The sequence below is a fragment of the Cotesia typhae genome, unplaced genomic scaffold (genome assembly GCF_013202065.1).
Source record: "Cotesia typhae breed Kobodo isofemale line unplaced genomic scaffold, CoteBio_Ctyphae contig_20, whole genome shotgun sequence".
Taxonomy (NCBI): Eukaryota; Metazoa; Arthropoda; class Insecta; order Hymenoptera; family Braconidae; genus Cotesia; species Cotesia typhae.
Genome location: NW_027423725.1, coordinates 4,268,892 through 4,284,712, shown reverse-complemented (window position 1 = coordinate 4,284,712; position 15,821 = coordinate 4,268,892). Strand labels below are relative to the sequence as shown.

At 30.3% G+C, this 15,821-nt stretch overlaps 1 protein-coding gene and 2 long non-coding RNA genes across 4 annotated transcripts in view; all 3 read left to right on the top strand.

Annotated features, from left to right (window-relative positions):
- LOC141538023 (neprilysin-2-like) overlaps positions 1-11,177 on the top strand; it is a 45,548-nt gene extending 34,371 nt beyond the window's left edge. Inside the window, exons 1-6 of one of the 2 annotated variants that reach the window (XM_074259279.1) lie at positions 7,580-7,739; positions 8,051-8,221; positions 8,524-8,609; positions 8,677-8,893; positions 10,373-10,521; positions 10,680-11,177. In XM_074259279.1, coding sequence (XP_074115380.1) covers positions 8,122-8,221; positions 8,524-8,609; positions 8,677-8,893; positions 10,373-10,521; positions 10,680-10,826 — 699 coding nt within the window. In that variant the 5' untranslated portion in view covers positions 7,580-7,739; positions 8,051-8,121 and the 3' untranslated portion in view covers positions 10,827-11,177. Of the gene's footprint in view, positions 1-7,579; positions 7,740-8,050; positions 8,222-8,523; positions 8,610-8,676; positions 8,894-10,372; positions 10,522-10,679 lie in introns of those variants that run through there. The other variant, XM_074259278.1, reaches the window with a different exon arrangement.
- LOC141537879 (uncharacterized) lies at positions 6,831-7,306 on the top strand. Its single transcript, XR_012480981.1, has 3 exons — positions 6,831-7,036; positions 7,114-7,173; positions 7,259-7,306. It is a non-coding gene; the product is annotated as an uncharacterized LOC141537879 (long non-coding RNA).
- A 1,919-nt stretch (positions 11,178-13,096) lies between the features above and the next one.
- LOC141538317 (uncharacterized) lies at positions 13,097-13,685 on the top strand. The gene is made up of 3 exons (XR_012481035.1): positions 13,097-13,219; positions 13,310-13,511; positions 13,649-13,685. It is a non-coding gene; the product is annotated as an uncharacterized LOC141538317 (long non-coding RNA).
- Positions 13,686-15,821: the final 2,136 nt, after the last annotated feature.

The window sequence follows — 15,821 nt, the reverse complement described above, 5'->3', positions numbered from 1 at the left end:
GGAGAAATCCTAAGAAAACTACTGAAAAAAATTTTTCGAAATTTTTTTCGTCTTAAAAAAGGTCTACGGGCTTCAAAAAATTTTTCGATTGTTTCGTTTAAAAGCTCTTTTAGTAAATTTAATACCCTTTAATTTGACGTAGCCAAAAGCCTGTACGATAATTTGCCGCGGAGTTATCGTCAATCAAAGCAAAAAGTTTTTTTGACTTTGGAAATCAATAACTCTGGAAATAATGACCGTATAGGAAATCGAAGGAGGGTTTTGAAAACTACACAATATTCTCTATAAGAGAACGTAAACCGCTTTTGAAGAAAAAATTTTTTTTGAATTGAAACTCGGACTGAAAAAAGACAAAAATTCGCATAATTAAGGATATTTGGATAACTTGGTATAACTTTGGATAAAATGGATGAACGAAGGATATCGTTGGTAATTTTTAACTTCAAAGTGTCCCCTAAAATCCCTAAGAAATTCAAAGCGCTGCGATTTTTTGTTCATAGTGCCCAGAAGCTTCAAATTCTGTGTTTTCGCAAAAATCACCATTATGAGCAATTTTGTGATTTTTATTCATTTTTCCATTGAAAAAAATTTTTTTTTTCAAAATTCTTTATTTTTTCGATCAAAGAGATTGATTTTTCAAGAAATTTGAAAAAAAAAAAATTTCAATTTTTTTCGAAAATTTTTTTCGAAATTTTCTCAATTTTTTTCAACTGTTGTTTTACCGCCGGCATTAGCGTTACCCAAAGCGTACCACGTGGAGGTTGCTCGGTCGGATTTACGCTTCTCACACACACACACACACACACACGTGTGTGTGTGTGTGTGTCTTTGTCTGCGTGTTTGTCTGTTTGCAGCTGCCGAATGACCTCTGTACGCACGGCAGTAACTGCTCAGTACCGTGTATTGCCACCTCTGTTCCGAATCACAGCTCGTAAACGCTCTTGCATGTTGATGCATCGTCGAATATCACGTTGCGAAATTCCTTGCCAACAACGTAACAACGCTTGAGTCAACTGATGAAGATTGTGCAGTTGCGGATAGTCTCGCCGCAATCGACGCCCAAGCATGTCCCAAACATGCTCAATTGGGTTCAAATCAGGACTCATCGCTGGATGATTAAGCGTTGTTACGTTGTTGGCGCGGAGAAAAGTTCGCGTACGAACTGCAGTGTGAGGACGAGCATTATCCTGCATCAAAATGAACCGTCTTGCCCCCATGCGTGTGCGCATAGGCAGGACGTGTGGCTCCAGAATTTCGTCGACGTACCTATCGGCAGTCAACGTCTCACGAACGATGACCAACGGGGTTCTGGTATTGAAGGACACGCCTGCCCACACCATGACTGATCCACCATTGAAAGCTGTAACTGGTCTCGTAAAACCATCCCGATCTCGTTCTCCACGACGGCGCCAAACGAGAGATCGTCTATCGCTGCCATGAAGACAAAATCGAGATTCGTCAGTCCATAATACACTGGTCCACTGTCTACGACCCCAATGGTGATGATCATGAGCATAGGCCAATCGGGCTCGGCGATGTCGTGGAGTGAGCATAGGCATGCGATTTGCGCGTCTAGCGCGTAGTCCTTGCTCTCGAAAGCGATTTCGAACCGTCGATGCCGATATGTGTTGTTGGGGAGGACGTTGTCGACGATTGCGAAATTGATGAGCGATCGTGTGGGCATGCGCAGTAGGGTTTCGACGAGCTTCTCGAATGATAGCTCGATCATCACGCTCGGTAGTGATTCGTAGTCTACCTTGACCCGGACGACGATCGTAACTTTGAGTCGCGTTAAATCGGGCATAGGTCCGACTGATAACGGACTGGCTCACTCCCATAGAAGCTGCTACTTCTACCTGAATGTAGCCCTCTTGAAGGAGGGTAACAATGCGAGCCACATCTGTGGCAGCTAAATGTCGACGAGGCATATCAAAAGGTGCTTATCAAAGAAAAACTTACATAAAATTCACGTAAGGAATTTAGGCTAAAAAAAAAACGTAAAATTCAAGTTTTGTGTGAGGAAAAGCCGAACTCCGCGGGGGTATATCAATTTGTTTTTATTGAATTTTTAAAATGAGATTTAAAACTAAGGCAGTTGTAGCGGACAGAAAAAATTGAGTTAATTTTTTTGACAATAGTGAAGCATTCTGAAGACGATAAAAAAAAAAATTTCGAAAAAATTTTCGAAAAAATTGAAAATTTTTTTTTTTTTTTTTTTTTTTCAAATTTCTTGAAAAATCAATCTCTTTGATCGAAAAATAAAGAATTTTGAAAAAAATTTTTTTCAATGGAAAAATGAATAAAAATCACAAAATTGCTCATAATGGTGATTTTTGCGAAAACACAGAATTTGAAGCTTCTGGGCACTATGAACAAAAAATCGCAGCGCTTTGAATTTCTTAGGGATTTTAGGGGACACTTTGAAGTTAAAAATTACCAACGATATCCTTCGTTCATCCATTTTATCCAAAGTTATACCAAGTTATCCAAATATCCTTAATTATGCGAATTTTTGTCTTTTTTCAGTCCGAGTTTTCAATTCAAAAAAATTTTTTCTTCAAAAGCGGTTTACGTTCTCTTATAGAGAATATTGTGTAGTTTTCAAAACCCTCCTTCGATTTCCTATACGGTCATTATTTCCAGAGTTATTGATTTCCAAAGTCAAAAAAACCTTTTTTGCTTTGATTGACGATAACTCCGCGGCAAATTATCGTACAGGCTTTTTGGCTACGTCAAATTAAAGGGTATTAAATTTACTAAAAGAGCTTTTAAACGAAACAATCGAAAAAATTTTTTTGAAGCCCGTAGACCTTTTTAAGACGAAAAAAAATTTCGAAAAATTTTTTTTCAGTAGTTTTCTTAGGATTTCTCCAGACCTGACGATGACAAAAAATTTTCATGGTCATATCTAAAAACTAGACACTTGGAGCTACAATTTGCTTTTTTTTTTTTTTCTGTGCGATCATTTTCCTCGGAGTTACAGCTCGCTGAAAATCACCAAAAAATTTGGAATTTTTTTTATATCCCTTAATTTTTGTGACTAGTGTATTTAATTCTGATAAGTAATTTTTTTGAAAAGAAATATTTTCTTCTTTTCCTGTAAAACTGAACAAGTCTTATAAAGTCTTAATAACTCTTTGAGAAAGTCCGAAATTGCAGGGAAAATTTGACTTTTGAAGAGTATTGCAGAGTTTTGAAGACTTATTAAGTCTTTCCTTTACTTAGTTAGGGATGTGAAGACTTTCGAAAAGTCTTATTCAGAGTTATAAAGACTTTTCAAGAGTTTTTTCAGAGAATTATTTCCACAAGGGCGTATTATTTTTTTACACACATTCTTTACACTAGGAGGGTATTTGGATCTCCTTAGACTTACTCCATTGTTACTTATATGAAAATTGTAAAAATTTTAATGAGAGTGATGAAAAATTGTTCAACTTTTAATTGTTAAATATTTATGATCGTTTAGATATTTCATTTTTTATATTAAATAGTCATAAATTGCTTACTCATATTTAATTAATTAATTTATTTGTTTACTCCACAAGTGATGGGCTTTTGCTCCCCAAACATTCAATTTGATTTTGACATTGTATAATTTAAGATAGTTGTAAATCTCTTCAATTTTTTTTGCAATCATAGGTATCAATCAATTCATGATTACCGATTCAGTATCCCTTAAGAAATATTTACTTAATGCAGCCAAATATCCGTACTAACTAAACTATATGTTTACATTTTAGTTACTATTTAGAATCTTTGTGTTTTCAATTTCGTCTTATATCTTTATTTTTCTTTATGAATCTAGATGATGATTTGCCCGACGAAGGGAGGGTAGTTAAACAAAAGTGTAATAAAAATGATCCTGATTTCGAAAAATCTACAATAACAGATGACGACACCACTGTAGATGATAATATAACTATTTTAGATAATCATATACAAACTTACTTTGATAATGAAAGCATATGTGATGATGCATCTATTGACAGTAGTTGTGATGATATTTACAGTATTTGTTCGTGTTGTAATGACGATATTTCTTCAGACGAAGAGCTTAATACTGAAATTGATAACGAAGTACTGAATGAAAAATTATTAGAAACTCATAAAATAGAGGGTGATCGTATAATGTTTCCAGCTGCCAATTTGAAAGTGTCAGATGTATTGTTAATGATACAAATGTTTTCTATTTCAAAAAATTTAACTAAAACTGATGAAAATGATTTACTCAAATTAGTAAAGGTTTTAGCTGGACCTGATTTTGAAGCATGGGACTGTAGTTACTATTTAAGATCAAAAATTTTTGGTGTAGCAGATGATAAAGTAACACTCAATTTTTTTTGTGAAACTTGCAACGTCATTCTTACAAAACGAAGCTTGCAGAATGGATCTAAGAAAGAAAAAGTACAATGCGAAAAATGTAAAAAGACCATAACATTTCATCTCAAGCAACGAATTATTTTATGAGTGTAGATGTTAGATATCAGATTCAATTAATATTGAACCAACCACAAATCCAAGACAGTTTTTTTAAACACATAACAGCAGATAATCAATCATCTAGTATTTCAGATGTCCGAGATTCTAACTTATATAAAAATTGAAAAGAGAGTATCCACATATTTTTATATTAAATTATAATACTGACGGTGCTCCTATATTCAAGAGTTCAAAGCAGAGCTTTTGGCCTCAACAGTTAATTATAAACGAATTACCGCTAGAGGACCGATTCAAACATATTATTCTTGGTGGTATTTTTTTAACGGACGAGGAACCTAAATCAGAATTTATGAATCTTTATAATGAAGAATTGTGTAATCAAGTTATCGACTTAATGGACAATGGTGTTGATATATTTAATCATTCAACCAAGAAAACTTGTAATCTAAAATTTGCATTACTTTGCTGTTGTGTTGATACGCCGGCACGCGCAACTTGTCAAAATCGTGTAAAATTTAGCGGTTACTATGGATGTAGTTGGTGTTACGAACCCGGTTTTTATGTAGGTCATGCGGTCCACTATCCACTAAGTGAAATTGAACCAGACTTACGAACACATACAAGTCATTTAGCCAATATGAAGGAAATAGAAGAAATCAAACAGTCCTCTGTCATCAAAAATAAGACACCAACAGTTATGGGTGTCAAAGGGTCTATGATTTTTGTGGAAAAATTGCCGTTTTTTGATAGTATTATAGGGGGTTACCGATAGATTACATGCACGGTTGTTTGTTAGGAGTAACACGCCAGGTTTTGGAATTATTAAAAACACCCGGAGTAAAATATAAATTAACCAAGCAAGACCGCGAAGCTGTTGATCAACGTTTAATGTCGATAAAACCACCTCATGAAATATATAGATTACCCCGACCAACTGCTGATATCAGTAAGTGGAAAGCGTCTGAATTTGAATCTTGGCTTTTATATTGGAGTCTTTTATGTCTCGATGGCATTGCAAATCCAGAATTTTTGGAAATGTATGCTCTTTTTGTTCGAGGTGTTTTTACTTTACTTAAAAGAGACATAACAAAAGAAGATATTGCGAGAACCGAGTACGACTTAACTAAATTTGTTGGAACATTTCAAATTGAATTTTTAAAGTCAGCGATGACGTTCAATTTACACTCCGTCAGGCATTTGTGTAAATCTGTACTAGAAACTGGACCAATGACAGGAACATCAGCTTTTGTATTCGAAAATGGAATTTTTAATTTTAAAAAGAAATTACTGGTCCCCGAAGCGTGAGTCACCAAATTACTAAAAATTCTTGAAAAAAAAATGCTTTTATCAAGACTAGATTACTTAAATACATCCTCTCAATGCAAACATTTTTGTCAAGAATTATTTCGTCACGATGACGTAAAAGATTTTTTGAAACTGTCTGACGAAATAACTTTGGTAGCAAAAACACGTATATCTGTTCAAACTGAAAATGAAATAAAGAACTTCATGAACGATAATAGTATTTTCATTAATGTGTATAAAAAATGTATTTACAAAAAAACTGTAATTCACAGTAAAGACTATACTCGAACAACAAAAATAAACGATACCTACATACAATTACAATCTGATGAAGTCATTCACATCCATCATTTGTTAGTCATAAAAGACCAATGCTATATCTACGGCTGTTGCTTCAATATTATTCCTTATGCAGTCGGTAATGTCGAAATGGATCACATTAATTGTATTACTAATAAATGTGGTGATCAGAAGATAATAACAAACATCCGTAATTTCAAAAATAAAGTAATATTCATTGAGATAGATCATTCTCAGTACATTTGTTTTTTCCCATATATTTTGAATTTGAATTGATTTATTTATACCATTTCACTACATATTTATACCATATTTATTCCACATATTTATACCATTACACTACTATAGATCGTATCAAGCAAATCTACTAAATTAATGAACGGTTAGTGTATAAATAATTAAATTTATATATTTTAGATTCTTAGTTAATTATTATTAAGCATCTATTTATTTCAACAATAGAATAAAAATATAAATTCTCAAGTCTGTATTATTATCGTTTTCTGCAATAAAACTAAATAATGACTCAATTGGTTAAAAATGATTTTAAATAATTATTGATAAAGCATAATTATAATTTTGTAAAAATATTAAGTAATTTTCAACTGAAGATGAATTTTCATTTTCTAATAAATGAGATTATTCATCATCTTAAAAAAATAAATCATTGGTTAAGTGATAATAAAAAACGTTATAATAATCATAATAAGTAAATACAATAATCGTTTCAGCATATTTAAATCGAGAAAAATTTTGGCTACTAAAAGACAGTTAATATATTTGTAAATTTTAGAATATACTATTACAAGCTTCATTATTATTGATAAGGATACTATTATTTAAAAAAAAAACACATTCGTAACAGTTACATAATATTTTAATATTATAGGATCGTTATAGTACTGAAAAAGACGGTACTATAATTTCAAACATTGAGTCAAGTAAGGAAACAAATTATGATTCCAAAGTCAAAAAAAATAAATGTAGCAAGGTAAATTACATTTATTTAAATTGTTGTCTTATATCAAATGTTTTTTTTTTCTCATATGCTCTCCATATTTTGTACAGCGGAAAAAAAATGATGACACTTTCATCTCGCAATCTGATGGGCATTGTAACAAAGAAAATGTATGTTATTGAAGTTCAATTTTATAAAATTGTAATCAATTGCGAAGTTCATATCATTATTTTGTTTTCTTTTCATTTTTTATAGGAGCCCATTTGTCTAAAGAAATTAAAGAAAGAGACGGAATTGCCTAAGGTAAGTTTCTAGAAAACATAAGATATTTGATATAGTTACTAATTATATTGTATTTTACAGAAAAAGAAATAGTTCAAAAGAACAATGAATTAATTACTCAACAAGTATGTATGCTATGAAAAAATTTAGTAATTTTTCTAGTAAATTGATGATGATTAATGATCTAGTTCATATTCATTTAGATTATTATGATAAAATCGAAAAAAGACGAAGTTTTTGAAAGACCTGTAGAATCAGATGAATGTAAAGTTGACAAAAATAAATCAGTTCCGAGTAAAGGAATTCAGTCATTGACTCCCCCTGACAATACATCGGCTCTGACTGACAGAACAATTGAGTTACCATTAACAGTTTACGAAGCTGGCTCATCACAACATGGCACTATACCATTTGAAATTAAAACAAAATCATCTGATGACCCAACTACTTCGAAGTAAGTTTTGATTATTCATATGCATAATGAATGTTATAGATTTAATTATAAACAAAAATAATTTCTGTTTCATAAGAAAAAAATGGCACAGACTGTTTTTTTTTTTTTTTTTTTTTTTTTTTTTTTTTTTAGTTTATGATGAAAATCATAATTTGTAACAAAAAATGTTTTTTTACGTTTATAACATGCGTTTAATTAAATCTATGTTTTTTTGTTCTGTTCATGCTGAATTTTTTTTATTTGTAATTATAGTGCTCACAAATGTAAAAGAAACTATTAATATACTTCATGACTTTTGAATTTTATTTTAGTGTTTTGAAATCTGGAAAAGCAAAGAAAAAAAAAACATCATGATAATAAAAAGGATGAGTTGATCGTGCGAATGAGTGAAATTGAACGCCGTATTGAAGACCTGAAAAAAGAATTAGAACTTCAAAGAAAAATGATCCAAAAAATATTGGATTTTTGGAATGAGCACAGAGGTATTAAACTTATTTGTTATCAAATTTCATTGTACATAGTTTCATCAAATTTCAAATAATTTTTAAAGTGCCGTTAATAAAAAGGCAATCAATATTTTTATCAACCATTTTTTTCATATGCTATATTAACATTATAAGAATACAGAAACAAATAAAAAAAGTTGAAAATTCGAACTTCTTTCGAATTTTTTAAAAATAGTAAAAATTGAAATTTGGGGATAACCGTAGTTCCGACTATTTTATAATTTTTAGGTAAGATTGATAGTTAATCAAAAAAATTTAGGGAGATTTCAATTTTACAGATACTCCGTCAAATCATGGATCGGTCGAATTGGAGAAAAAAACAGGGCATCCTCAAGTTGGTTTTACTCGTGTATCTGATAATAGTGTAAGTGACATTTTTTATTAATATATAGAATAAAAAACTTACAACTAATTACAAACTACTATTATAGATTCATTTAGGACAAGGTGTTTATGTACCCAAAAATTCATATCTGACTGCAGCAAGTAGGTCTAAAACTCCATCACAATTTGTTCGGAAAATGATCATGGCTGTATTCTCACCAAAAGAATTACAAGACAGTAGTGTTCACGGGGCTAAATCAAATAAAGTGAAACAAAAAAGTCAAAAAGAGGGACTGGATCCTGTAAGATTACAAGCCGTGAAAGGTACACAAAATGCATCCTTAATTTTACGTTGTCAGCATGTTTTCTATTTTTTTTTCTTATTATATATAAGGTAAAGTATCTAGTAGTTGAACAGGTTTCAAAGTAAAATGTATTTGACCTTATTTTTAATAGTTAATTAAAGATGTAATTATTAGTTTAAATTAGTAATTTTCATGAAAATATAAACAATTTTGAACTGATTAAAGCGCAATATAACAAAGATAATTTAATTTTTATATTTTTACAACGTTTTTAAGATATATACCATGAAGGGAATAGTAGTTGAACAATCAATTCTAACAAACTGCAGTAGTTAAACACTCCGGGAGCAGTAATTGAAATAATAAAATATATGGCAATAGGCACACTAAAAATTTTCAACGTTTTATTGAAATATCAAAAGAATTAAAACATATTACTATTTAATATTGAAATAATACTATAAATATTTGATATGTTCACTTAAAAATGAGAAATATTTGTATTTAATTTTTTTATTATATTTTTTATGAATGCCAAAGTATATTATTAATTATAAATAAAAAAAATACTCAATTTAAAACGTTCAATCATTTTTAACTGCATTAATTTTTAGCTGTAAAACTTATTCAATTCTCAGAAATTAATACAAATCACAATAGTGATCACTAGTGTATAAGCCTATTAGAGATTAGAGTGCTGTTAAAATTATACGAATCCAGCTTGTTCAAGTTCTGAGTGCCACTTTGAAAATTTGGAAACATAGTTAGACGCTAAAATTTAATACAAAAATTATAATTTATGTCTTTGCAAAAAATATGTATTATTTGGAAAAGACTATTCAATTAGGTTGTACAATTTATTTTACTTAAAATGAGGATGTACCATATTTTTTTACTGATGGTTCGGTTCACGGTTCAGTACGTTTTTCATGAAAAAATAGCATCTATCGGCTATTCTCGACATGTCAATTTTTAAGTTAACTAAAATATAATTGTTTTGATTTATAATTGAAAAAACTTACAGAAATCATTTACTGTATCATTGAATAATTATAACATGCGCATATTGTTGATAATAAATTTACGGATTTTTTATTACAACAATTCGAAACGTCTGTTCAAGTACTGGTCACATTTTCACAAATGTTCAAGTACTGGGTACTTGACCTTATTGTAAAGTATCTATTTGGTATAATAACTATTTCAAAATGTTTTTTTCTCACAACAATTTAATGACAATGTTTATTAGAATGACTAACTTTATTTTAAAAATTAAATGTTAGAAACTTTCACAGTAGTACGAGTACGTCAGTACTTGTAATTAATTTTTTAACTATAAGCTTGATGTTATATATATATATATATATATATATATATATATATATATATATATATATATATATATATATATATATTATTTATTTAAGAATTCTTCACAGAAGTTGTTTTAACTTTTTCATTGAATTGGAATTTATTATCTTAAACATTTCAATTGCAGATATTTTTTCATATTATCTAAAAGAATCAGCCCAGTTTGATAAAGAAAAACACGATGCACAGATGAAACAGTTTTATAACTATGTATCGAGTAAAATAACCGATACCCGAGCCGAAAAGAAGCGTCCAAACGAAAAGAATCTACCAAAGGTAATTAAAATTTTAAAGCATGATCAAAAATAAAAAATTTATAAATATTTAAACTCAAAAAAAGTTCAACCTATTTTGAAGTAAATTTTAATTCGTAATTTGTTCATTCTTCAGCTTAAGGACAATAGTATGGGTGTTGTATAAATTTTTTTTTTTAGGTAAAGCCGGTGGAAAGCAGTGACACTGAAGATATTTCAGACATTGAGGAAGATACCATAGCCTCAAATGGAGAGGAAGATAGCGGAGAGTCTACCGATGAAGTGTCTGCTCAAGAAGAGTGCGATAATGCTATGATTCAAGAATGAAAGCAAGAAGTTGAAAAAACTGATGTTGATCATGAAGCTGAGCCTACAGTCGCAATTGTAAATACAATTGAGGAAAAATCGATTGAAGAGAGAAAAGAAGAGAGTGAACCCAACAATAGTTCCAACCCTAATAATAGTGAGGAAAAGTAACTGATTAAAATTGAAAAAATTATAAAGTGACGGATATACTCATTTATACTCAAATATCTACTAATTTTAAAAATATAAACCAACATGATTTTTCATTACTATAGTTATAAGTTAAATTAACTAATTATAAACCTATTCTAATATTTTCTGTATTTCTAATATTAAATTTATTGGCTTACTACTATTTTAAACGCATTTCTACTTTTAAGGGTTACAGATGTTATGAATTTGATATTTGATATAAATTTTATTGAAAAAATAATAAATATAATAATCATGATTATATACTACATTGATCAAATTATGAATGTTTTCTTTTACTTTATGATAGGAAAAATGTCTGTAGATTCAGCACAAATAATTTAGGAACGATCGAAAGTGAATCATAAAAATTGAAACATAATAAATATAATTAACCTGAATATGATCGGTTTGATCTTTTACATTGATTACTTGAATAATTTTGGAATATTGATGTAAATTTCGAAATCGTCACTGAATCTCTCTCGAGATTCTGTATTTTAGCAAAAAAAAAAATCCTTATAAAAATTGGTAACTGTACTGAATGAATTTATTCACTAACTCTCGTGAAAGTTTTCTTTAGGCTACGTCATTATTATCAGAATTTTCCGTAAATATACTATTGAAATTTCTTATTAGTTCTTATAAATGTTTTTGAGACTTTTTGAAACTAATGCGAATGTTATGTGAATAAACTCATTAAATCTCATAAAATTATTTGCCAGAAGAATATTCCATTTATTCGAAATTCCTTAAAAATTACTCATAGAAATAAATCTTTTAAAAACTGATGCAAACGTTATGTGGATTAATTGATTAAATCTCATAAAATTATTTACTATGGAGGCATTCAATTTTTTTGAAAATCCTCCAAACTACGTATAAAAATAAATCTTATTAAAACTGATCCAGATGATATGTGAATGAACTCATAAAATCTTATAAAATTATTTGCCATTATAGCATTCAAGTTCTCTGAAGTTTCTCAAAAAATACTTCTAAGCATTAATCTCATTAAAATAATGGAAATATAACATGAATTTACTGATTAAATCTTATAAAAGTTCGGTTAGGTTCGCATTTAATTAACCTTGAATGTTGTATATCAGTATACAATCTCATACCACCACTTCGACAAAGTTCTCCTTAAATCTCATTTGTTCTCGTAATTATTGTAATCCTAAAATAATCCGAACTCATAAATACTCATAGCTAAACAATTTTATCACTCAACTCTCATAAATTCTAATTAAACTTATCAGAGTTTTGCCTAAAAAATTGTTAAACCCTCTATTGCTAAGAGAAAATAATTGTATAAGAATTTTCGAGGTTTTTCATGGACAAATGCAGATCACTTTCTCATAACCAATTTTTTTATGAGAATTTATGAGACCTTTTCCACAGGGATAGACTCTGGAAAAATTGAATAAATGGAATACAGCTTTAGGCACTACAATGAAAACAACTGACTATATTTGTCATTTACATTTTAAAGAGGAGGACATAAAAATGTACGAAACGTTCAACATTAACGGGGAGATCACGATTTTTCCAACAGGTAAAAAAACATTACGAGATACAGCTCTGCCAACGGTCGAACATCAGTTTCTCCCTGTAGCCATACATGACGTTGAAGGAAATGTTATAAATCAACTACAAAAACCGAGTTCTAACCATAATAAATCTGAAGAAAAATTAAAACATGAAGATAAATCTAAACAACAAGAACTATTAGCTGATCAGAGAGTCTCTGATAGAGTTATGGATATGATTACACAAAGTAAACACGATTTAGAAATAGTGCAGTTGAATGAAGAAACTCATACTGATCAACAAAATGATAAAGAACCTGAAGACACTTCTCAGCCAACCGAGAAATTTTTTGATAATCTGAAATCTTCTGTGCTACCGCAAGGTTGGATGTATTTTGAAAAACCAGAAGGGTTGGAATTCTTTCGGATGGATGCTAAAACTATGCAAATCGTAAACCGTTTACGAGTAAACAAAGACTTATCTGTTACTGTAAGTTCTTGCAAAATAATTGTATTTGTCTCAATCTCTTTAATACTAATAATTAATTGAAAACACATTATAGGTTATTTTTCGACGAATGAGGAATTGACTACAAACGATAATATATTTTCATTCAAAACCATCTACGAGTACTTGAAATTCGTAGAAAAATGGCCATTATGCGTTGGTACTCAAATAGACAAAAAAAAGTATAATCGATTTTTATATTAGCAAAGAAATATACTTATATGACGAGTAAAAATATAATTAACTTTTTTAATTATTACATCAAATTTTAGGTTTTCACAAACTTGTAAGGGTGTAATTTTTGGTGACGAGTCTTATACAAGAAATCAAGCGAATCCAAGATGTAAATCTTGTAGAGTTTTACGACATCGCTTACAGAATTGTAATTCTGCTTCAAATATTTTAGAAAATACGATTTCTCAAAAACGTCGTACTTCAAATCTACAAAAACGATGTAAACGTTTAAAAATATCGGTAAGTTATTATACATATACATACCAGAAACTTTAAAGCTAGATTTTATTGTGTGTAGATAATCCGGTGATGGTTTTAAATTTTAGACATTAAAAGAAGCTGTAAAATCTAACGATATTATTTTTTTTCTCCTGCAGGAAAGCCACACAATTTGTGCTTTTTCAACGGTTTTTTAACAACGACTATTATTTGTGGACCCATAAATTATTGTTTTTTTTCATCCATTTGTAATATATTACATTACATTTTTAATTTTTGAATATATTTGTATATTAATGATATCGTCAAGATAGCTATAATTTTGAAAAAATAATTGTACATTCGTCCTAATATCGAAAAAATTAAAAATTTTTATGTTTTTCAAATTGTACATATTTTAATTCCTATAAAATAACGAAGTGTCTATTGACACCATCCACGGAAAATCCGTGACTCTTACCCAAAATTCAAGAGGGTTGAGGAGCATTTTCCGTGAATTTAAATATCGTATTTTCGTGACTCTAAGGCCTTCAAGACACGGAAAATAGCAAAGAGATCGTTGAATGACTGTCGCTGTCCGTGACTCTAAGGACTTGAAGACCCGGAAAATTGTAAAGAGACTGACAAACAATTCTCGATGTCCGTGATTTTAAGAACTTAAAGACACGGAAAATTGCAGAGAGATAGGCCAATGCGTCTTGGTGTCCGTGACTCTACGGATTTAAAGACACGGAAAATTACAAAGAGACCGACGAACAATTCTCGCTGTCCGTGACTCTAAGGACTTAAGACACGGAAAATTGCAAAGAGACAGGCCAATGCGTCGTGTTGTCCGTGACTCTACGGATTTAAAGACACGGAAAATTACAAAGAGACCGACGAACAATTCTCGCTGTCCGTGACTCTAAGGACTTAAAAACACGGAAAATTGCAAAGAGACAGGCGAATGCGTCTCGTTGGCCGTGACTCTAAAGACTTAAAGCCACGGAAAATAGCAAAGAGACCGACGAACAATTCTCGCTGTCCGTGACTCTAAGGACTTAAAGCTACGGAAAATTACAAAGAGACTGACGAACAATTCTCGCTGTCCGTGACTCTAAAGACTTAAAGACACGGAAAATTGCACAGAGACTAACGAACCATTCTCGCTGTCCGTGACTTTAAGGACTTGAAGACACGGAAAATTGCAAAGAGACAGGCGAATGCGTCTTGTTGTCCGTGACTCTAAGGACTTAAAGACACGGAAAATTGCAAAGAGATTGGCGAATGCGTCTCGTTGTCCGTGACTCTACGGATTTAAAGACACGGAAGATGATATTATGTTATATAGTATAATATTTACGACTTTGCTGTGTTTAGTGAAATAAAATGACGACAGAAAAATTTTTTATGTTTTTTAATCATTTATTTACTTAGAGCCACAGATTATGAAAACTTAAAATTAAAGTGTTACACAATAAATTGTATTTTTAGAAATATTTCAAAATAAAGGTTTTTCTCGAATTTTTATTTCACTATTGATCACGTTGGTTAAGAAGATTTGAATTCGTTATAACGATAGTGGATTTAAATATTCGTTATGAATGCTAAGAAGTGCTTCGTCAGACGCATAATTGCCTAGGTTTTTTTCGCGGGCAAAATGGGGTACCCCTGAGAAAGAGTAAAATATTTGTTGGTAAATAGAAGAAAACGGTGTTAAACAATTATTAGATTATTCATACATATACAGTTATACATGCTATACGGATATATATAAATGAAATTATAGGTTTGCGGTTACGATAATGTGAAAGGTAAATTTAACTCTCCAAGTTTGCTTATTTTCTTAACAATTCCGCATCTATTGCAGCATCGAACCGCTTTATTGATTGGAATCGAAAAGTATTCATAGTCAGACTTAATAAATCCAATTAACGGCTGAGATTCATGAGAGCGGAAGTTAACATTAAGATCATCGGTAACTCATGATTGTTAGTATTTAAAAGTCAAGAACCTTTAATTGTAATGTAAAGTAACTGTTGATAACTAAATTTTATAAAATTTGTTCACTTTCTGATTTTAATTAAAAATCCTCACTTATTAAATAAAGTAATCGAGAGTAAGAAATTGAAGGTTAGATAAGTATGTATACATACATATATAAATTTTTAATGGTGGTCTTTTTTTGAGGCTTACTTGACTAATTAAGTAGTATTAATTAAGTAGTATTAATTAAGTAGTATTAATTAAGTATGGTGACAAAATTTTAGAAAAGTTCCGTCATAAGGGAGTATGCAATAGATTGATTTCTATGAAATCTACCTAAAAAAGCGGAGTTAAAATGGACTTATT